Consider the following 25025-nt stretch of genomic DNA (forward strand, 5'->3'; position numbering starts at 1 on the left):
TATCGTTGATCCATGGGGGTTTTCCTGAATTTTTAAAAAATACAAAGCTTTAGCATTACCTAAAGCCGGTAGTTCAACTGATCCTTCAAATTATAAAGGTGAGCTGTATCCCTGCTTCTAGTTAATAAGTAAAACTTTAGAACAAATTTCTAATAGATCTTGGGGCGATTTTTATATCTCTTTAGCTTCTTTTGCTGTTGAAACGACAATAAATATTATTATTTGATGATCTTAGAAGGGCGGGACATCATTGACACGCCACTCTCGAACTACTCTATAATGCTGGGAATAAATTATTGGTAAATCTAAGGCCAATTTTATTCTTCTCGTTATTAGAGTGCGCGTTGGACCTCGGTTACACAAGGTAAGGTTTTCCCCAGCCAGGTATTCTAGGAGCTCACGCCCCCTTAAGTTTTATTTAGAACCTCTTCGTAACATGTGATGCATAGTGGCATCGTATGATAAAACTTACTTTTTGTTCATTTCTACAGAATTCTACTAAATTCCTCTACTTATGCGGGTGGTGCTCTTCTATTGTGAGCCATATATATCGAGCTAAACACGGCACAAAAACTTATCCATAATATTTTTAACCGTAATGGGTACAGCACTCCTAGAACAGTTATCGGATAATTTCGAATTGTCTAGTTTTTTTTTTAAATGAAATTAAACTCGTTTTCTGGAGCGATGCTCACACAATTATGTGTGTGAGCCTCGGCTGGTTCGATCTTATGACTAGTTTTGTAAATGTCCAAGGCTTCTTCGACATCGCTGTAAATATATAGCCCCATAAGGCTAAGTAAGGTCGCTTGGTAATGATACAAATTCATATGGTAGCGTTGTAGTCTTTGTGACTCATATGCTGGCATTAAACAAATTTAAGCTCATGATAAGGATGTGACTTTGCCTCCCTGAGTCGGGGGCAAAGTCACACCCTCACTTGCGTGAGACATTATTGCCACTTTCTTATACAAAGATGGAAGCATATGTCCCTTTATCCCAATAGAAAGTAGAAAATTACGCCTCTCAATTTCTTCAACCAGGTTCACGTCAATGGCTATGTAAGCATATCTCACATCTCACATGACATTAGACCTGGTTATGTTAAACTTATCCTGTCGAAGGAACATGTTGCAGCAGTTCATCATTAGACATATTAGATTTTCCAATGACTTGTATAAGATATCCTCGACAGATATGTTTTTCCTCTCAGGTACATCTCCTGGAACCAGAGCCAGGTATCCCAACGCAGCACCCTTTGTCACGTTCACCCAGGCGTCTGTTTTCTCAGGTTGACACGGACGTAGATTCAGTTTCCCTCCAGTCTCGGGCAGCAAATGTTACAACAAAGTCTATTCCGCTTAATATTTTAATCGTCTAGACCCTGTATAATGTTGTGGAGTCCTTTTCTTTCAAGCTTTCGCCTTGAGTGCTCTTCACCCTGAATGATATGAGTTTAGTAGACTCAGCAAAGCTTGTTTTTCGGTCAGGTAACCAAGGATTTTTCTTCTTTTTTCCCTTGTTCTCTTTTTAGGGACGCGGTGTCTTGAGATTAGGCCGGCCTTTCTCTTTTTTTCCCCTTTCTATGCGAGGATTTCTCGGTAGTGTTAAGGTATTTACCATTATTTTCATGCTTCTTCTAGAGAGCTCCCCCCCCCCCCCCGCAGCTTCAGATCGGCCTGCGCAGGTAGCACTCCTCCCCAAAAGGAGAGCGGGAGTCACCCACCGTTCCCCAACTATCAGTGACACTCAATTCTCAGGTAATCAAGTAATAGCAAAAGAACTTGTTTTTCTGTCTCGGAATGCTCCCCAGGAGATCTTTTCTTGTGCCTTGAATGGCGCTTCATATGTCCAAGAGTCGTGTCCCCTCCCCCCACCCGGGCTTGGTTTTGGCAACACATACTGACTTATCTTGGAAATATACAGCCCCGTACCTAGAGAATGGGGGCGTGAGTATATATCTTCCACAATTACTGGCCCAGATGTATCACTGTTAAGCAACACATCAGAGTCCACGCTCACTTCTTCCGGGGATGGAGGGTTGAGGATTTCAATACTATCCATCGATTTGCAATTTCTATTTTTTATAATTATTTTCCTGCTAGGAACCCAATCTGTAGCACTCAATCCATAGCAGGGAGTTAACACGATATTTTCCAGGTGTCAATTTTGGGTGGGCCTCTAGGCACTACATCAGCCCCCCTTCCTAATTATGCCACCCAATGCTATTGGATTGCTTACGCGATTACGCGCTAAATGATAAGACAGCCTCTTGCTTGGCTAGAAAAGTTTCGGCCCTTGTACTGTTTGGTGGCCTCAGGCACGAACCTAAATAAGTTTTACCCACTGTTATCGGGGCCCTCAACCTTTTTGGAGAATCATTTTTAGGACGATTAGGTCATTTGAATTGACGCTTAGAGTATTCCTTGGCGGGGTGACTCCAGCGAAGTGCTCAGGCTATTGCTATCGAAGAACTTTTTCATTTGCAGAATTAACCTTGTGATTTATTTTGTGGCTGTGATGGGAATTGTATGAATGTTTCCTCTATTTATAACTTGAACTGAGATGGATAAATCTGATATACTGAGCTAATATCTTTTGATGTATGTTGGCTAATAAGTGTATTGTACCAAATAACTAGACCTACAGTGCCAAGGCCCTTTGAAATTTTGCAACTCTTGTGATTCAAGAATAACAATTGCAAAGCAAAAAACTCATAATGTCTATTTGGACTGGCCTCGATCCTTCTTGAGGCGATACAAATGTCCTTTGGACAGTCCCACCGAATTCAATTCAAATAAAAAGGGCCCTTCTCATGGATTCATGTGACAAGAATATAAATATAGCCCTTCCCTCACAGAGGTTCAATCGAGCACGGACACTTGAGACAATAGCTTTAGCTGGTGACCAGGTTTTGTTGCACGAATTCCCCGATTCTGCCTAGCAATTTAGCTCTTCTAAAGAAATTTTGATACCCCAGATCTACATTACCTCCCATCTTGGACAGATCTGATGTATCAGAGGCAGCGCAACAGTGCTGCCTAAGTAAATAGCGATATGGCTTATTCTTTTCTTTTTTTACAAGACCACTTTTTATGGAAGAAGTTGTCGTAGAAACTTAGGAATGAGCTTGTTTGATTGGAAATTGAAAGTTCTAGTGCTCTCCTCCACCTACAAAGATCGATCGGCCCTTCCCGATAATGGTCGATGCACAATTATGTACCACTGCACAACATTTTTTGAAGCCTCAACGTGGTTAAGTGAAGCTATAAAATCAATGTATATTCTATGTAAATCATCCTTTGTGTTCACTACGTGGATCTTTAGGGACGAATGTGTCATCATGCGGCATTACTGTCCCTGAAACTAGAAAACCCAATATTTAGATCTTCGATTATTCCAAATTGATTAATTAAAAAGAAACTTTCAGAAAAAAAATTGAATATGCCAATCAAGCTTAAAACGATCAAAAATCACTACAAACAAGATCATGTCTCTTAAGTGTAAGATGGTTTTATTTTCAGAAAGATTTATATTATCGTATCCTGAACTACAAGATAAGATACCCATTGATTACCTGAGTCATGAAGATCGCTATGCAGAAGAATTGAGGAAAGCTTGTCTCTTAATCAGAAAGGGATTCGAAGCTCCTGGCAATGATGGACAAGCAAATACAATGAGGTAAGGAAAACGTTTTGAATGAGTTTTCATAGATTTTCTCAGGTCCAACTGACCATTTTATAGGATTTGTATTGTCCTGCCACACTGTTGCTTCTCTTCTAACGGCAGATTTTATTTACGACTCGATGAAATATCTAAATTACGCATTGGTATAATTGCCGTTTTATTCTTTAGTTTCAAGTCATAGGTTGGCAAATAAGCAATTTCAGTTGAATAAAGAAACTATGGTGTGAATGAAATACCTCCTTCCTATTTATTCTTTACAGACACTAAAATAACCCGTTCCTTATTTCGTTGTAATTCTGAAATATCTATATTACCCAATAGCATAATTATTGTTACTCCTTACTTTCAAGTCACATTTTCGTTTGCAATTCGATGTAATTATTTTGTTCCTTGCTCCATGCCTTTTTCTTTAGCTGTTCAGCGTGATTTGTCATCTTATGTAATATTGCATGTGTCTTAGACGCTAAAAACAAATTCCTCCTGTCTGTTTATTCTTCACAGACTCGCACATCCTAGCATAACGCGTTTCCTCATTCTACTGTAATTTTGCTTTGTCTTCTAACCACAGATTTTGTTGTGTGACATTTTCTTTTGCAATTGAATGCGATTTTTGCTGTTATTGTCCCAAGCATTTTTCTTTAGTGGTTTGGAGTCCTAGCGATTAAAAAAAAACTCTAATTAAACCCCTCTTTAAGGAAGGTGATAAGAGTGAGTGTTGTAATTATAGAAGCATTAGCCTGGTTTCTGTAGGTAGCAAATCACTTAGTATGATGATACTTTTTAGACTTAAGGATGCCGTGGATAATAATTTTAAGAGAGGAACAGTGTGGTTTTAGGAAGTTTAGGGGATGTGTGGACCAAATTTTCTTTCTTAGATTAATAACTGAGAAATGCCTGAGTTATCAAACACATTTAGTCTTCAGTTTTATAAGTTACGAACAAGCATTTGATTCAGCTAATGGAAGAGCTTTAGAAAAGGTCTTCCTTGTATGGTATACCACAAAAATGAATTAAAGTAAATAGTGTTATGTACGAGAATAACATTGCTGCGGTTAAGGTTGGAAATGAGGTTAGTAGCTGGTTTCGTACTAAATCTGGTGTTATGCAGGGTTGCGTTTTATCCCCACTTTTGGATCATTTTGATGGACTTTGTCTTAAGGAGCATATCAAAGGCAATGGGAGGACACGGAATCAAATGGGAAATTAAAACTCTCCTGGAATTAGATTGCGCTGATGACTTAAGCATCCTAAATGACAGTGTTAGCAAAACCAATGAACTTCTTGAGGTTTTGTGACTTCAGGGAGCAAGAATAGGTTTGAAATTTAATGTCAAGAAGACTATGTCGCTGAGGCTAGGAATAGGTGAAGATGAAAAGGTGATGCTGGGTAACGAGAAGGCCGACCAAGTGGACAGCTTCACTTACCTAGGTTGTATTATTAATAAAGACGGTGGGTGCAGTGAAGATGTTAAAAGTAGAATAGTCAAGCCCCAGGGTGTTTTTTCACTGTTGAAAAAATGTTTGGAATAATAAGAAGATAAGTCTGAGAACCAAGATTCGAATATTGGAAGATACAGTGATGACAGTGGTCAAGTATGGTTCTGAAGCATGGGCGCTCCGAAGAACGGAGGAAGATTGGCTAGATGTTTTTCCGGAGAATTTGCTTACGGATTGTTTTGGGTACCCGACTGACTGACCGTATCTCAAATAGTAGGCTTAGCGAAAAGTGTTGTTCAATCCCATTTTCTACGGCTATAACGACAGAAAGGTAAAGTTGGCTAGGGTACGTTCCGCCGATGAAGGATGACAGATTACCAAAGATGGTCCTTTTCGGTCAACCGTCTAAAATCAAACGAAAAGCAGGTCGTCCACGGTTGGGGTGAAAGGATCTTGCAAGGAAAGATGTAAGGGAAATGGGAACCTCCTGGGAGGGCGTTAATGTGGAGGCTTTGAATAGATTGGGCTGAAGGGGTAGCATATTAAGAAAAATTCTCCCTCAGAGATAGTGTTTTCGAAATTTAAATTTGGTAAGACTTCTGCAAAAGTGTTGAGGGTGTAGAGTTGAGACAAAATTGATGGCGAAGAAGCAAAACTAAAGTTTTGATCTCGCTACACTCAAATCGGCGAAGCCCGGTAAAGGTTGATGCAATACTTCACGTTGCCAAGGTATCGAAAATCTAGTTTTTACCTGATTGAAACCAGCTTTATATTAAAGCTTAAGAAAGTTCAAACAGATAGATTTTTTTTTATGTGAAGAAAATGGGAAAAGGGACCAAAAGGGATCAGATTTTTGAGCAGTAAATCTTGCAAAAAAAATTTGCAGGACAGTATCTTTGATAAAAAACGATTATTCTATGTTAATGTTATAAACAATACCCCTTTTGGCTGGCGAAGCTCAGGCACGTAAGCAGCAATTTTTTTTGGCGGTGGTACGCAATAATAAAAATTAAATAATAATTTGAATAAGAAGTGCCCAGAAATTCGAGAAGATATAGGAACATGGGAGGCCGGGCCCCTAGCCCCCACCCATGTTTACGTCCCTGATATGCTGATCAAGTTCTACTGCAGTATTTTACACTATCAAGTTGATGTAGATCTAGCTGAAAGTCAAAATGAAGAAAAATAAATTGCCGCTTCTTGACATTTTCTATGGGTGACTAAAATTCGCGCAAATAAACTGACTGCTGATATTTCGCGGCATTTGTAGGATTATGCTATGCTAGCTTTTTGATTAAACAGTTCATGGTAATGAACTGTAAGTAAGGAGCGACCCGGCTCAATAGTAACCGAAACTCTAAAAAATGGAGTTTTGATAGCAATAGATATAGCAACAGAATCAGCTTATTATGTTGATCTCAAATATATAAGCTTCATTAAGTTTAGCTTTATCCATTAAAGGCTACGAGCTGGAAAAGATTTACCTGATTTTTCGAAAAAAGTGGGAAATACCCCGTAAAAATCATAGAATCTTGACGAAAATTACACATTAAGATTCAGCGTGTCAGAAAACCCTATTGTAGAGCTTTCAAGCTCTACTTGCAAAAATGTGGAATTTTGTATTTTTTCCAGAAGAAAGATCACGGATGCGTGTTTGTTGGTCTGTTTTTTTTTTTTTCCAGGGGTGATCGTGTCGGTTCTAGGCCTTTACCCCCCGGGCGAATACCCCCTGAAAATACCCCCCTCTCGGAAAACACCCCCCCCCCCGTAAAATACCCTCCGAAAATACCCCCCCCCCCCCCTGATAAAAATAAGGCTTTCAAAATTTGAGAATTTTATTTGAGTTCTATTTTTTTAATTTTCGTTGGGGGAAGGAATTTTGGTACTTGTGTATTATGCGCCACTCACTCAAGTTTACGCTGTACTCAAGTTTTGATAGCAATAGATATAGCAACAGAATCAGCTTATTATGCTGATCTCAAATATATAAGCTTCATTAAGTTTACCTTTACCCATTAAAGGCTACGAGCCGGAAAAGATTTACCTGATTTTTCGAAATAAGTGGGAAATACCCCGTAAAAATCATAGAATCTTGACGAAAATTACACATTAAGATTCAGCGTGTCAGAAAACCCTATTGTAGAGCTTTCAAGCTCTACTTGCAAAAATGTGGAATTTTGTATTTTTTCCAGAAGAAAGATCACGGATGCGTGTTTGTTGGTTTGTTTGTTTTATTTTTTTTCCCCAGGGGTGATCGTGTCGGTTCTAGGCCTTTACCCCCCGGGCGAACACCCCCCTGAAAATACCCCCCCTCGGAAAACACCCCCCCCCCCCGGAAAATACCCCCGGAAAATACCTCCCCGTAATATACCCTCCGAAAATACCCCCCCCCCCCCTGATAAAAATAAGACTTTCCAAATTTGAGAATTTTATTTGAGTTTTTTAATTTTTTTAATTTTCGTTGGGGGAAGGAATTTTGGTACTTGTGTATTATGCGCCACTCACTCAAGTTTACGCTGTGTAGAATTCGATAACACACCGGTTTTTTTGTTAGCTTCTTCGTTACTTTAGAAATAAATTTGCGCTATAGATTTGCACATTAGGGGGGAGGGGGAGGGGGGAGTGTAAGCATAGTAGGTCTGCATGCAAAATGTTTTTGGTACAATTATTCTGCATATTAAATAGATAGACAAACATGTGTATTTTAGAGCCAAATATACGGCCATGAACACAGTAAAATAACATAATGAAAGGCATAAATAACATAAACTTTGATCAGCGATCAAACTGGTCGTGGTAACGAACTGTAAGTAAAGAGCGACCCGGCTCAATAGTAACCAAAACTCTAAAAAACGGAATTTTGATACCAGTAGATACATCAAAAAAATCGTATCTTTATGCTGATTTCAAATGTTTAAGTTTCATTAAATTCAGTTTAATCCGTCAAAAGTTATGAGCCTGAGACAATTTGCATTATTTTCTAAAACAAGGGGGAAACACTCCCTAAAAGTGATAGAGTCTGAATGAAAATCAAATCACAAGATTAAGCGCAACAAAAAACCCTACTGTAGATGTTTCAAGCTCCTATCTACAAAATATGGAATTTTGTATTTTTTGCCAGAAGAAAGATCACGGATGCGTGTTTATTTGTTTGTTTTTTTTTCCCAGGGATGATCATATCGATCCAGTAGTATTAGAATATAGTAAAAGAGCTCATTCGAACAAAAATTGTAAGTACTAGTGCCGTTTTTAAGTAGCCAAAAAAATTGAAGAGCAGATTGGCCCCCTCCCACGCTAATTTTTTTCCCGAAGTCACCCAATAAAAATTTTGAGATAGCCCTTTTTGTTCAACATAGTCGATAATTTAATAAATAGGTCTTTGAGGATGACTTAATCCCCAACAGATCCCGGGGGAAGGGCTGAGAGTTATGAACTTTATACTATATTGCTTATATTATATTGTATACTATATATTTATAATATATTGTTTACATATAGTATTGATTATTGGGAAGTATACAGACGTTTTCAAGAGGATTTTTTTTCTGGTGAGGGGGGGGGGGGGTCGGACGAGGGGGCTACGTGGGAGGATCTTTCCATGGAGGATGTTTCCTTGGGGAAAGGGACATTTCTATGAAGGGGGCGCCGGATTTCCCAGCATTATTTAAAAACAGATCAGAAATTAAATAAAAAACAAGTTTTTTCAAATGAAATTAATGAGTAACATTAAAACTTAAAACGAACAGAAATTATTACGTATAATGAGGGGGTTCGCCCCCTAGTCAATTCCTCGCTCTTTACGCTATATTTTTTGAGTACTTTTAAAAGAGCTATCTAGTCTAATTAAACAGGCTTCGTGATTGAGGGATTTGTGATTCAAACAAAATTTGAACTTTAGCGTAATATTTGAACCCATAATGCACAAGTAACAAAAATCCTTTCCCAAACAGAAATTAAAAAAATAAAACTCAAATAAAATTCTCAAATTTGGAAAGCCTTCTTTTCCACGGGGGGGGGGGGGATATTTTCTGGGGGGTAAAATATTTGGACAATTTGAAGTTATAAAACAATTCTTACTAAGTATATAGCCACTAAAAAATTACTAAAGCCACTAAAAAAAAAAAAAAAAAAAAAAAAAAAAAAAAAAAAAAAAAAAAAATTCCAGTATAAAGTAAATGTAATGTTTCATTGAAGCGTTTTTTTTTTCAATGACTGTTTTTCCAAGTATTCAATACTGTTATTAGGTTTATGTAGTGTTTCATTTAAGTGTTTTATAATGATCGCCATAGGCACTGGCAAGGGGGCAGGGGAGGTCCATGCCCCCCTGGAAATTTGGGACTATAAAGTAATTATAAAGAAACCAACGGAAAAAGAGCAGATTAGGGAAAAACAAGAAAAATGTGTTTTACCCCATTTTTATAAACAGTTGAGTCTAAAGGCATTAAATATTTTCGTGTTTGATAACCAAGTTCAAAACTGTCGTTATTGTTAAAAAATATCCGTCCAACGCTTCGGCATTGCTCAGCAGAACGGATCGTAGTTTGCTCAGCAGAACGGATAGCAAGTCGTAGTTTGGTGCCCTAAAATAGCAAGAAAACAAGACTTTCCCCTGTCCCAATCTGTATGGTCACTTAAAAAAGAGCTTTAAATGGCACCAAAATACGACTTTACCCCGAAGAGGACGAATTTGCAATCAATTTAAAATCCTGAGAAGCTAATTGATTTAAAAGAATCAATAACTATATTTTAGGCTTCCCAATTGCAAAAGAAGTAATGCCACACGGTGGTAGTACTGGGTTCAACCAACTTGATTCGCTTTATTTGTAATGAAAATATGCTACGTTTGGTGATCTGTAATTGTGTATCAGCTATAGTGAGGGGGGAGGGTGACATTTTAACGGACAAACTGCTTACTCTTCATGAGGCTTCAGATAAATATTGAAAGATGAAGGTCGGAGAAGGAATTAATTAAAATGTTTCTCTATACAGCTAATGTGTTACATTCCCATATCCACCAGCACAGAGGTGGAAAAGGCAAGGCAGGTCATCATCAGCCCCCACCATGAAATTTTTTTGAGGTGGCAAATACTGCTAGGATTTTAGTTTTCAGCAATTTTCAATGGTAATATTTTTCTTTTTCATTTATATGAAGTACTTCAAAGTATTCAAAAAAAATTTATGTAATATATTTATCAGTAAGAGAATCCTATGGTAGAGGTTGTGATGACTTCAGCTATGTAGAATATCAAAATTCTCATATAATTCTTCTTCTTCTATTTAACAGCAGGCGGGCTTTTCAGTAATGCTATTTAGCCCCTTTTCCTTTTGCTTCACTCTGTGGGCTACAGAGCTACTGGTTTGGTCGCCTTTTATTTATTAGATATTTTCAGATATATTTCAGTTGATCTTACGACTCTATAAGTTCAATCCTTAGGTTATAGAGGTTGGATACTACGCTCAGTGCGCAGGACCTGTCGAACAAGCTCTTGGCTGATAGTGAGATGTTGTTTGTCTAGAAGTAATTGCACAGCTTACAAATAAAGGTATTATTTACAGACTCCAGCATATTTCATTCAAATAGTCAATGGTCAATTGTTTCATTATTCATATTACAATGCCTGCAAAGAGGGGACATGGGAAATGAACCATTTGAATTAGAAAACTTATACGAGAATGCAAGAAAATTCAGTCCATTGGTTCCAGAATGAATTCTATGATAAATTTTAGGAAAATACTTATTGGGAATGGGAGAAAGGATATGATTAATCTTATTAAAATTAATATCTGATAGTCTCCATCGATAAATATCTGTAATCGGGATTGGTGTACCACGTGTCTTGTCAATACTTATATTATTTTTTAGTATTTCATCTACTTGATAATTTGCACTTAGACCAGAGTTGCTTTGCATGAGCTGACAACCAGTTATTATGCTAATTGAAGGAAAATTATCTGGAATAAGAAGAAAACCATGTACGTCACTGTCTAAATTATATTGAGGAACTGAGGCCAGCAGCTCAAGGCTTGATAAAGAATTGGAATATACAATAATATTGTTTGAATTTGCAATCAAAGGTTGGTTTTCCTTAAGGTGTTCTAATGCCATGATTATGGCATTTAAACTCAGCAGATATTATAGATAAATTATTATATAATCTCTCGCCCATTGCAATTTTCAGGTGAAGAAGGAAAGCACCACTTGCTACCTTCTCATTCATTTTTGACCCATCAACAAATATTTGGACGTGGTTTTTATAGGTAATTGTATTAAGTTCAGCAAATTTTTTTTGGACAAAAGCAATGGGGGTTAGATCTTTATTCCACTCCGAGAAATCAGTATTTATTATGGGAATTGACCAATTCCATAGAGGGGATTGGGGGAAAGTAGGTGCAATAGACTTTTCCGGTACGGGGAACTTCTTCTGAATATTAGCATACTCATCTGCAATGCCTCTATACATGGCTGGATTTCTTAACCAATTATGTAGGGTGTGTGAGCTATTTGATTCAATTTTTGTAAGATGTTTTGTCAAGAGAAAGCTACGTCTCTCCCTTATTGTTGTTAATCCACTCTCCATAAGCAGAAACTTGGTGCTTATGGGTTTCCTAAAACCAAATATGAGACGTATTATATCATATTGTGTTGTTTCAATTTTTTGCATCTGGGTCTTTGCACATGCACCATAGACGATGAGCCCATAGTCAATATGGTGTCTTATATGAGATTTATAAAACTGCAGTAAGGTTTTCTCCTTACAGCCCCGGGGTGTGGAAAGAAGTCTTTTTAGTATATTTGTTTTTCTATAACATTTTTTCATTGTGTTTGAAATGTGGAGATAGAAATTAAGTTTTTGGTCAAGTATGAGGCCTAGGTAATTGATATGATTATCTTCTGGAATAGTTGTTCCATTTAGAGATAGTTTTGCATTAACAGGGTTTCGCTTTTGGTGAAATTGGATTATTTTTGACTTGGTAGGTGCAATGGGTAAATCTGAATGTTGAGAATTTTTCAAATTGGAAAAGTGACTTTTGCAGATTTGACTATGCTATCTCAAAGGTGTTGCCAGATGACCATAGCACCAGATCATCAGCATATTGTAGATTCGTGTGGGGGAGGTTCATGTCCCAGAGATATAGGGTAAAGAGGAGGCAACTGAGGACTGGTCCCTGAGGTAGGCCTTTGGTTATTGTCTTTTGGGGTGAAGAGGCTGAACCAACACAAACAATGAAACTTCTCACTTCTATGAAGGATTTTATAAAAGATACTAGCTTAGGGGGTAGTCCAAGGTTTGCAAGTTTGTTTAAAAGGATTTGGTGGTTCACATTGTCATATGCCCCTTCAAAATCTAGGAAAGCTGCAACTAGGACATTATTTTTTGAGAATGATTCATTTATTGCATTTGTTAGCAAAATGAAAGAATCTGTTGAGGAGTGGTGTTTCCTGAATCCAGTTTGAGTGTGAGGGATCATATTAATTTTTCAACAAACCAGAGGAGTCGGTAATAGATCATTTTCTCCATTATTTTCCCCATCACAGGAGTAATCATTATGGGCCTATAGGACTCAGGGTTATCTTTGGGTTTATTTTTCTTTAGGATTGGTAGGAGGGACGAACATTTCCATATATTGGGGAACATAGAAGATGCCCAAGCGTGATTATAACAATTAGCAGTTCCTGTTTGTATGAAGGGGTGAGATTCTTTATCCATGTAGGGTGTATATTGTCATAGCTGCCGCTAGTTTTGGTCCTAATATGATGTATTGCATTATTAATTTCCTGGATTGAAAATGGACTAGTTATATACTCGGATCCTGGGCGTGGTTGGTAACTTGGGCTCATAGGAATTGGGGACATTTTGGTTCGCTCATTTTATGTTAGCTTATTAACAAAAAGAGTTGCAAATAGCTTAGCTTTTTCATTATCATTGTCATAATGGGTATTATTATGTATAAGCTCATACAGGAGTGGGTTGGGGGAAGTCTTTTTCCCACAGATATGGCTTATGAATTTATGTATAATTGGCTCATGTGTTTCTCTGGAGAGATTATTTGCAAAATTATTCCATTATTTATATTTAGCATCTATTATAGTCCTTTTTAGATTAGATTCTGCTTGTAATTTTTTTAAATATGTAGTAGTTGATGGTATTTTTATGAATGCTCTCCTAGCTGCCTTTTTTGTTTTCCATTTATTTTGGCACTCAATTGTCCACCATGCTTTAGGAATGTGTTTAGGAAAGGTTTTCTTGGGTGTTGTCCTGGGGATAGCATGATTAGCTGTATTTATTAGTAAAGATACCAAGACTTCAGCATGTGTGTCAACTGTTGTGTTTGAAATGCATGAATTTTGGGTGAAACTTGTAATTTCATCATTTAGCTAATTTTGGAACATAGATCAATTTGCTTTGATTTTAGCAATTTGAAAATTGCAACTCTTATTGCAGTAACCTTTTTTATTTCAAAGGGGATAATAGGAGAAATTTTAAGGTAAATTCCTAAGTTTTGGGAGAGAGGATCTTGGGCGGGGAGAGGGGAAATGCTTTTGATTGGGGAGATTTTTTTCCTTTTTTAGAGATTCTAGAAAGCTCATCTTGAAACCCATTATCATCATTTATAGTGACATTAGCCCCTACACTGATCATTGTCCTATTCTCAGAATTGGAGCTATCATGTGAACTTTGTGATAGTGAGCTTGACCAGCCAAGATGGGTATCAATTTCACTGGTATTTGGGGTGGGATCTGGGGGGACATTTTTTTTTGGAGGACTTCTAAGCATTGCCTATTGGAATAAGCTTTAAACTAAAACAATAAAGGATAATACAATGATAACAAACCATCTGCACTCTACTATCGGGGAAGTTTCACCATCCACGAAATAAACACCTCAGTATGATGCTGATGAGGATTTGAGCACAATTGGTTCAGTGCAACTACTGACTAATTGAGACAATAATATACAGAAAATAAATTTTAAATTTCTTGAAATGTTGCTGCTGTATCGCTGTAATAAAAATCAAACTATTTCAAAAGTGCAAATATCTTTCTTCTTCTTCTTCATATAATTTTCACCCATCCAAACAATAATCCTCCTTTTCTTCCAACCAAAATTCTGTAATAATAATATTAACAAGGACTTTTCACCAAAATTACTATTCATCTCTAATTTTTTAAATAGATTCAAATTTTATACAAAATTGAAATTGCAAATCTAAACGTAGGACGGTACTAATCAACGTACAATTGTTGATTTATACATTTTAAAAGCAATTGACTCGGGATTTAAGGGACCGGTATCTCAAATTAGATCTTGTTTAGACTCTAGTAATATCGTGAAAGTCTTCAGAAATTAAACAAAAAAAGAGCTTTTCAGCAGAGAGCAAAGCAAATATTTAGAACTTATTTGAAGAGATTATTCTTTTTTACTAAAAAGAATATCTGTTTTTTGACTCACTACTCTTTGTTATTCATTTTGGCTTTTTTCCAATCTTTTTGAGAAAATTTGCAATTGGAAAAAAAATATTTTTCAAAGCGCTAAAAAACTTTTTTAATGGTCAAGGTGTCGAAAAGGGGGAAGTCCCCCTTACATACAGAGTGATTCATATTTGTTCTGAGTTTTAAACTTGCTCCTTACTTTAGTTGAAAAACCCTTTCTATTTGTTAAATTATATTTCTTGAAACTGTGCGACCTGGCTTGTGATACCAATATGAAATATCAAAAGAATTGGCTTATAATGCTGAATCCAAATATATTAGTTTCATTAAGTTTAGTCTTACCCATCCAAAGCTATGAGCCTGAGAAAATTTGTCGGGTTTTCAGAATAAAAGGGGAAAGACCCCTTTGAATTCACATAATTTTAATGAAAATAACGCCATCAGATTGGGCGTATCAAAGAACCCTACTGTAGATGTTTCAAGCTCATATCTGCAAAAATGTGGAATTTTGTAATTTTTACCAGATGATAAATCATGGATGTGTGTTTATTTGTTTTTTTTTCCCCCCAGGTGTCATCTTATCGACCCAATAAGCATAGAACGTTAGGATATGGCACATTCTCATGGTAATAAATATTTCTTGTGCCCTTTTTAAGTGACCAAAAAAATTGAAGGACAGCTAGGGCCCCTCCCACGTCACTTTTTACCAAAATTGTCCGATCAAAATTTTGAGATAACTTTTTTCTTCAGTATAGTTGAAAGGCCCGATAACTATGTCTTTGGCGATAAAATGACCCCCTACAGCACCTGTTGAAAGGTTTTTAAGTTATAAAGATCGCCCTTTGTTTTATTTGTTATTGGGAATAATGCATACATTTTTTGGGTGGGAGGGGAGGACTAATTTTCTTCTGGGAGAATTTTAAATAGTTTCTAGGGGATGAAATTTTAAGAAGAAATTTTACGCTGGGTGAATTTGCAAGAATTCATATACGAAATTTCTTTATTTGTATTCCTTTGTCTTTACTAATTTAATTTTATGTGTGGGGATGTTAGGTGTAAGGACCCGGGGGTTATTATCACCAAGATTAAAGCGTTCACAGGAAACCTCTATGGGGAGGGGGATTTTTCCGTGGAGGTGAAGCCAGGTGTCTTGCCGTTATTTAAAAAACGATGAGAAATAAAGAAAAACAAGTTTTTTCAACTGAAAGTAAGGAGCAACATTAAAACCTAAAACAAACAGAAATTATTACACATATGAGGGGGGTTGTCCTCTTTTCAACATCTTGCTCTTTGCCTAAAGTTTAAATTTTGTCCCAATTCTTTAAAAAAGATGCCCAAACACAAGAATCGTTTAACTAGAACAATAAGCAACTTTTTTTAAAGTGCCAAAAACTTGCTTGAAGAGCGAGGTGCTTAGGAGGGGTGCAAACATCGTCACATACATAATGCCTTCTGTTTGTTATAGGTTTTGATGCTGCTCCTTACTTTCAGTTGAAAAAACTTAGTTATTTTTCTTTATTTAATGAAGATTAGAGGCAAACAATTTTCTAAGGGCAATAGAGGAAGTATCTCAATCAGAATAAAAGTTTTTAACAATGAACAAATGTAAATAGTTACAAAAAATACAGAAAGCAATAGCCTACTTACAAAAACTAAGATACAAACTCCTAGCATTAAGTTCTGTTGAGCGATGCCGAAGTGTTGGACGGATTTTTTTTTAACAATATCGGCAGTTTTGAACTTGGTTATTAAACACAAAATATTGAATGCCTTTAGACTCAGTGTTTATAAAAAGTAACGCGTTATCTAAGTAGTTTGTTCAAAGTAAAACATCAAAACTAAGATTAAGAAAATCAAATAATTCTTTTCATACTTTTAATTGAATTTTGAATGCCAAAAGTCAATATATTTGACACCTTTAAACTTCATAACTGTAAAAACTTAAATTTTTTTCAAATTGAAAAATCTATAAATAAAATCACTCCTAGAAACAAAAAAAATGATAATAAAACACAAAAAACGTATCCGTTCAGGGCAAAATACAGAAATTCTTAGCATTCCGTCCAGGGGAAACATTTTTGATTATAGTGGCATCATGCATTCAAGTAGAGTAGTACGTCCCATTTCTAGCCGATTATGTTCCTTCCTGTGCTATTTGGGGAGATTACGTTCCATGGCACCTTTCCAGAGCATGTACTTATGGGTTTGCTTGCCTTATGTTCCTTGGTGTCTTTCCAGAGCATGTACTTATGGATTCTAGCCGACTATGTTCCTTCCTGTGCTATTTGGGGAGATTACATTCCTTGACACTTTTTCAAGGCATGTACTTATGGATTCTAGCCGACTATGTTCCTTCCTATGCTATTCTAAGGGCTTATGTTCCTCCCATGCTATTCTATAGCGCTATGTTCCTTCCTATGCTATTCTAAGGGCTTATGTTCCTTCCTAAGCTATTCTATATCGCTATGTTCCTTCCTATGCTATTATAAGGGTTTATGTTCCCTCCCATGCTATTCTAAGGGTTTATGTTCCATCCCATGCTATTCTATAGCACTATGTTCCTTCCTATGCTATTCTAAGGGCTTATGTTCCTCCCATGCTATTCTATAGCGCTATGTTCCTTCCTATGCTATTATAAGGGTTTATGTTCCCTCCCATGCTATTCTAAGGGTTTATGTTCCCTCCCATGCTATTCTATAGCGCTATGTTCCTTCCCATGCTATTATATGGGTTTATGTTCCCTCCCATGCTATTCTAAGGGTTTATGTTCCATCCCATGCTATGCTATAGCACTATGTTCCTTTCTATGCTTTTCTATGGGCTTATGTTCCTCCCATGCTATTCTATAGCGCTATGTTCCTTCCTATGCTATTATAAGGGTTTATGTTCCTCCCATGCTATTCTATAGCGCTATGTTCCTTCCTATGCTATTCTAAGGGCTTATGTTCCTCCCAACCTATTCTATAGCGCTATGTTCCTTCCTATGCTATTATAAGGGTTTATGTTCCCTCCCATGCTATTCTAAGGGTTTATGTTCCCTCCCATGCTATTCTATAGCACTATGTTCCTTCTTATGCTATTCTAAGGGCTTATGTTCCCTCCCATGCTATTCTATGGCGCTATGTTCCTTCCATTGTTATTCTTTGGGACCTCTACACATGATTAAACACGTTTTGAAACTACGTTCTATTTGCTTATTTCCCGTTGGTCCCTTTCCAAACGAGCGGGAATTCCCCACCGGTTCCTAAACATTGTAAAAAAGATAGCAGTACGAGCGGGGGATACCCCACACAAGTTTGTTTCAACTCCAAGTTTTTCAACCAGACTGTTTTTCGAGCCAACATCCATTTTTTAAGAACCAATCAGAGACATCGGTGGCTGTTCAATATACGGTAAGGTGATTGGTGATTGGTTATAAATAAAAGGACTGATTTTTTATTCGTCCTTGAGATTTTGTATAAAATGCCCATACCTTACGATTTAATTTTCATAAAGATTTAACATATCATAGATAGTACATTGAATATTATTAACTTTAAAGCAATGGATTCGTCAATTTTCTATGTGAGTACAATTTACGAAATTTCTTAATTTATTTCCAAATAAAATCATTTTACCATCCCACTAGTAAATTAAAATTTTAGGGGGACATAGCCCCTCTCCCCTCCAACAGTACAAACCCTACAACAGTATGAGTTTACTCGGTAGAAAACACAAAGTATGCTCTTTTTTCTATTATGTAAATAAAATCCCTCCCCCACTGCTCTGTAGAAATAGTTATTTCCTTCAAAAAATATCTTTTTTTCCCATTACCAAAAATCTTTTCCGATGTAACTAAAAGGCATCTGTCTTTGTAATTAGAGAAACGCTTCCTTTTGGAAAAACGGGCATCGCAAGCTTGTGTTATCTTAGAGATTAATGCGTAATTCGAGACATGTTGGCAAAGTTTTTTTGTCAAATTAAACGAGAAATATTTTTCAATTGTATTCCATGATTGAGAGGCTTTTATAAAATTATAAGAGGGGGAGGGAGGGGAGGGGATTCTTTGTGCAGACTAATTTTTTCTTCTGTAAAAAGGGGAATCGTTTTTTCCGTACTATATTTTGTCTTCTTTTTAAGGAGGAAAATTCCTACAATTACTCTCCTCCTCCAAAGAGAGCTAAGGGTAATAGCATTACTCCAATGCAACAAGTGGAGATAACTAGCCTATCGAGAGCGACGCGAATACAGTCTGGTCAAAAACCAAAAAGAGAATGGGCGGCTACTCACAGGATGGTGAACCCCGCTGGCTCATCTATGCAAGATATGGACATCACCGCCCCAACCGACACACAAGTACAGTCTGAATTTGGAAATGTATGTATTTTTTTAACTAATGTACTTTAAGTTATTGCTATTACAAATAGTAGATTTTTAAAACGAGTAGATTTGTAGGAAAAGGAATCTGATCGCTATTTTTAATGGATGTCTATATTTGTAGGAAAAAAAAGAGTCAATTTTTTTTAATGAGCTATTAAAACAATTATTGATTTGATTTTTTTTCCCATTTTTGATTTTTATTAGTCAAACGTTGCGATGTGTGTGCGCGTGTGTGTGCATGTGTGTGTGTGAACGTGTGTGCGCATACGTGTGTGTGGGTGTGTGTGTGTGAGTGTGTGCACATGTTTTTGTGCGTGTGCGTGTGAACGTGTGTGTGCATACGTGTGTGTGTGTGTGTGAGTGTGTGCGTTTACGTGTGTGTGTGTGTGTGAGTGTGTGCGGATATGGGAGTGTGCATGCACGTGTGTGTGTGTGTGTGCGTGTGTATTATTAACAAAATTTTAAATTTATTACGTATTTGTTCTGTAAATAATACAATAAGCAAAAATTCATAATTTACTATGCATTTGTTTGATAAATACGAATCCAATTAAAAAAAAATTGTTTGATAAATCCGACTAGGAAAAAAATAGTGTGCTATAATTGTGATAAAACTTTCCTCAAAGAAAAAAAAATGTTTGATAAATCTGAATAAGAAAAAAAATAGTGTGCTATAATTGTGATAAAACTTTCGTCAAAGAAAAAAAAACTCAATTCATTCATTTTCTAGTTTCAGAGGGAAGCTACGAAAACAACTGCCTTCCCTGGCCCAGGACTTCAAAATATCATGGGCAATTGTCCCCTCTCGCCGGATGATGTTAGTGACGGTACGTCATTTAATATCCCCTGGATTTTCAATTTACAACGGAAGAAATGGATAGCCTTATGCAAATTGTTGGACCTAATGTTTCCGTCGACACTTTTGACGATGACTTTATAATTAGTGAATTGGATCCTGTGCAAATAGGTGCAGGACATGAAAATAGTGTCACATCCCCGGAACTACGTGAGTTTTATTTGTTGAAATCTGCTCTAGGTCACATGCAAACACATAGGGTAGATTTTAATCCTCCCGAGGAAAACGTGGTTGACGGGAGCGTCATTTTAACAGACCATGTAAATGTTCTTCATACCTACATCGACCGAATTCGAGCACTTATTGAAATTCAGATTCAGAATTGGGGGGTCAAGGGGGGATTAAGACATCGGTAAATCAAAAAGTTTATTTACAAAAGGGGACATCTGGGGACATTTTTTATTTTCATTTTTCAACTGGCAACCAAACTTTTTACCCTGGTCTAAATGAATTTGAGGGTAACTTTTTCAACTGGGTTAATAAATTAATATCAACTTTGGAAACGTTTAACGAGAGGGGAAGCGGGTCCACAATTTTATACATTGAACACATGGATCTGAATCTCAGTAGATTAAAAAAAAAACTTTATTTTAAGGGGAGCGGATAGAAAAATAAAATGCCACCCAGATTTGTCGGCTACCAAAGGAGTTCAGGGCTTCGGTTTTGAAACAGGGCTGCAATACTTTAAATACGCATTTTTAGCGGCAGCCTAGAAAACACTAAAAAATGTGTCAACAGTGAGAAATATTTACAGACTTGCGCGAAACGGTGGAGAAAATCTCCCTAAAGTAAATTTTGACTGTTTAGAGGGAAAATATCCGGTGTCTTTAAACGAAATAACTGTATTTGAAAAATAAAATGAAAGTCTTGTGTTGGGGGGGGTTGTTCTCCAGTATGAGACAGAATTTGTAAATGGGGGAAAGAAACCAAATAAAAAAGGAGTTTTATATTCAGTTAGGACACCGTCGGTAGATAATGTTGAAAATTGGGTTTGGGTTATTTATGAGCCTCCCAAAGATGTAAATTCCTATGGTCATTTTTTCCCCGTTGCGGCAGTAAGTCGACTCTTATCCCAAGGCGATCAGAAAGGGGTACGTCACTATTGCCCCATGTGCCTTTCTCCATTTAGATCTGAGTGAACATTCTCGGATCACATGAGATATTGTAAAATCCATGGCAATCAAAGAAAAGAAATGCAGGCAGAAGGCAAGAATACTTTAAAGTTTTAAAACTTAGAAAAGTTTCTTAAAAAGGCTGATAAGGAATCTTTGAACTGGGCAAAAAGACTGGTTGTTGTATTAGATCCATTAAGGCTAAATAGAGTTGGAGGGGACAAAATAGTTGTGCGTCTTTATGTGTATAGTTGCCACGATTCTAATAATAAAATATCATTTGAAGATTTTTTTTGGCTATTGATGAGGGGAGTAGCATGGAACATTTATGGGTATCTTTAAAAAAACAGCAAATGCCGCAATTTCACGATTGCGTCACACCAACTACCCAATGTCATTATCAGATAAGGAGCAACTAGCAATACAAAAGGGGACAATTTGTTGGGTTTGTAGGGGTGTTCTTGCCCCAAAAGACGCTGTCCAGGATCACAATCATCTTATTGACCCCTATTCAACGGGAAAAAGTAACTTTCGGGGGTGGGCTCACAATTCATGTAATTTAAAAATTAAACAGCAACTCTCTTCCGCTTTTTATGCCGAGCCCTAACGACAGTCTATAGCGTTTGCTATTCGCATTGGTATAACTTCTAAAAAACGGGGCTGTTAGGACTACTTGGAGGATAGGCCCCACCGTTAGAAATTTCCTTTTTGAAGAGTCGGACACGCTTCTTTTTTTGTAAGGTATGCAAGAAATAACTGAAGATAACAACGAGGAAATGAGTACAACTTTGTTTTTAGATTCCTTCAGCTTTTTCCCTAAATCATTGAGCGAAATAACATGAGTGCAGAAAAACGATGACGGCTGCAACGCTTTCCTCCTTCTCAAGCGACAATTTCCAAATGATTTATATGATTTGTTGACAGTCAAGGGCATATATTCTTATGATTATTTTTGTTTCATTTCGAGATTCACCAAAGACACTATTCCCTCGATTAAATCGTTTTACGACAGTCTACACGATCGTAGGTGCACCCTCGATGAATACAGTTTTGCTAAAAAAGGGTGGGCAGCGGGAGGGTGTAAAAATGGGTTCGACTACTGCAAGCTGTATTTGTCGAGTGATGTGTTAACTTTGTTAGACATTATGTGTAAAAATACGGACAAAATCTATGGGGAATTTAATCTTAATTTAGGATATTATTTTTCATCTCCTCATCTGGTGACGGACCTCATCCTAATAATTAGCGGGGAAAAAATTGGGCTAATCACTGACATCGATCAGCACCTGTTCATCGAAAGGTCAATGAAGGGTGGATAAGTTTTTCACGGGGATCGTATCCGGAAACTGATCCAACTCGAGAGAAGACGGGGACAGAATCGGATGCAGTTTTCCTTGATATGAATTCTCTCTACCCCTCGGCCATGTCCCATTACGCGCTACCCTGCGATGACTATAAATGGCTCAATGACCCTCAAGCTCCCCATTTCCCCAACATTGACAGTGTTAAGGAGAATGGACCGGCTGGATGGTTTTTTGAAATTGATGGGGAGATACCAGTTGAGCTTCACGATTCAGTAAAGGATTTTGTTTTCCCATGCATCACTAGACCTGTGACTAGGGACTCTTTGAGCCCTCGCAATAGGCGTTTAGTCGAGGTGGACGGATTGCATTGGTCACCTTCAAAACAAAAACTTATTGCTGACCTTCTGCCGAAAAAAAATATTGTTGTACATCATGTGGCTTTAAAATGGATGTGCAACAACGGTTTCAACGTCACAAAGGCTCACACAGCGTTAAAGTTTAGTCAAAAGTCCTATCTGAAAACTTGTGTTGACACCTTCTTCAAGAAACGTTCAGAAGTACAAACAAAAGCCGAAAAAGAAATTTATAAGCTCATATTGAATTTGGCTTTTTGTAAAATGTAAGAGAGTCTTCGCAATAGGGATCGTTGTAACGTCTTGACCGATCCCAAACAATGTGCTCGAATTATTGCCGATCCAAATTACTCTTCCTTCACAATCATTGGCCCGGACATGGTACTATTGAATAGAAAAAAAGAAGCACTTTTCTGAATGAAAATATTGCTTCAGGAAGTGTAATTTTGGAGATTTCTATAAAGCCCATATTGTAATTCTACTACAATTTTGCTAGGGTACAATGGCTGGAAAAGGTGCAAGTAGAGGTCTGCTATGGAGACACAGATTTTCTACTGTTAAAAGTAAAAACCCCAAATCTAATTGATTATTTGGCGCACGGTGAAATCATCAGCTCGCGGATGGTCTACATCAATTGGCGTGGGCTTTACCCAGAGCTAGTGAACCTTCGGGCGCCAAATCAGCTTTTATTTTTTAAATCAGAAACTGTAAGCGACATGATTTTCCGTTCTTAGTGTGTAAGTCTGAAGACGTACTTTATATAGACGCATGACGAGGAAATCAAGAAACGTTGCAAAGGAGTACCCACGCGCTATGTGGATAAGAATTTCAACATGGACATCTATAGGAATTGTATTGTTCAAAATACAATTCCAAGACCAAATTGCTGGCAATTCGATCACTCAACTACAGGAACTTTACTCTAAATATAGAAAAAATTGCCATGCGTTCCATTTCCGTCAAGATCTATGTTTGTCAAGACGGTGTGACTACCCTCCCCCTGGGGCACTATTTAACTTCCGACCGAGCCAAATGTGTTAACCATAGGGAAAGTCTCGGTTTAAGTAAAGTCCAATAAATTTTTCCCAAAACTTTGGGGAGGGCCTCGCGGCCTGGGCTGGCCGGCCGCATACATGTTACATTCAAATTAAAAAAAAGTCATATTATTCAGTGTATTTTTCATTATAGGTTGTATTTGTAAGTAAATAATATTTATTAAAGTGTTTTTTCTAGTGCATTTTTTTTATTATAAATCAAAAAATTGTATTTTTCTTGGTTTTCTGTAAAGTGTTGTTTATAATAAAAGAAATATGATTCTTTATTGATTTTGTTCTTCTCATTATTATTATTCTTGAAAGGTCTTGTAGGGAAACTATTTAGTCATTAGACAACTATAGTCTACAGTTAGTTGTCCAGGTGAACTCTTGAAGGGAACATGTATCAATTTAAAACACCATTCAGATCATTTTTGTATGGGCCGTCAATGTCGGGCAAAATAACACTCTTAACTAAAATAATTAAAAATTGTGATAAAATGTTTGTGGAAAAGCCGAAAAAAATCTACTGTTGTTACAGTATTTGGCAGGAGTCATACGATAAAATAAAAGCGATTGCCACGACGGGATTGGTGCAGATACAATTCATATAGGGACTGGATGTTTTCAACATCATTGAACCAAACTCTTGGCTGATTATTGACGATCTAGCTGAATCTATTGAACAATGGTCCCAGGAAATTCTTCAATTTTTCAATGTTTGCTCTCATCACGAACAGATTTCAGTCACTCTAATTTTACACAATCTATTCCATAAGAACAATTGTATGCGAATACTTGCATTGAACTACACGCACTATATCATCTACATAATTGTTCGTGATTCTTGCTCGCTAATAACTCTAAATAAACAAATACATCCCGGTGCCTCCAAACTTCTGCTTTCAGCATACAGACAGGCAACTGGTAAACCCTACGGCTATATCCTATTGGATCTTAATAAAAATACACCCGAGGATTTGCGTGTAGTCACAGATATTTTTGACAATGAAATTACAGTATATCTCCCCGTGAACACTAAAAAGACCTATTAGTCGCTATCATGACACTGAAGAAACTACATGAAAATTGACATTTATTTTCAGTTTAAGCACTTCAAAACCCTTGTTTAGGAAAGCCATACTCAAACCTGGTATTGACAATGATTTCATTAATCTAATATCTGAACCTACTTTAAATTTGGCCGAGGGCAATGTTCAACTGCCAGAAGTAGTTAAGCAACAGGAAAAGCAACATCGTTCCATTGTACGTATATTGGCCTCTAAAAACAAAGTAAAGATTTTTAAAAGGAAACGACTTTTTCAAGCGGGTGGTAGCCTTTTCACAATTTTACTGCCGATAATTGCAGGACTTGTAAACAGTTTCCTCTAGATAGGATGGTAAAACCCTATAAACTGACTCCAATAGAACTCGCTCTCTCACCTGTGGAA

General features: G+C 37.0%; 1 protein-coding gene across 2 annotated transcripts in view; it reads left to right on the forward strand.

Annotated features, from left to right (window-relative positions):
- The window catches only part of ACOX1 (acyl-CoA oxidase 1), a 207211-nt gene that overhangs the window by 95874 nt on the left and 86312 nt on the right, over nucleotides 1-25025 (forward strand). For both annotated transcript variants that reach the window (XM_089089661.1, XM_089089660.1), the window contains exon 3: nucleotides 3525-3681. In XM_089089661.1, coding sequence (XP_088945787.1) covers nucleotides 3525-3681 — 157 coding nt within the window. The remainder of the gene's footprint in view (nucleotides 1-3524; nucleotides 3682-25025) is intronic.

This window comes from Artemia sp. Qi Xiang Cuo, chromosome 5, assembly GCF_049724085.1.
Source record: "Artemia sp. Qi Xiang Cuo chromosome 5, ASM4972408v1, whole genome shotgun sequence".
NCBI classification, from domain to species: domain Eukaryota; kingdom Metazoa; phylum Arthropoda; class Branchiopoda; order Anostraca; family Artemiidae; genus Artemia; species Artemia sp. Qi Xiang Cuo.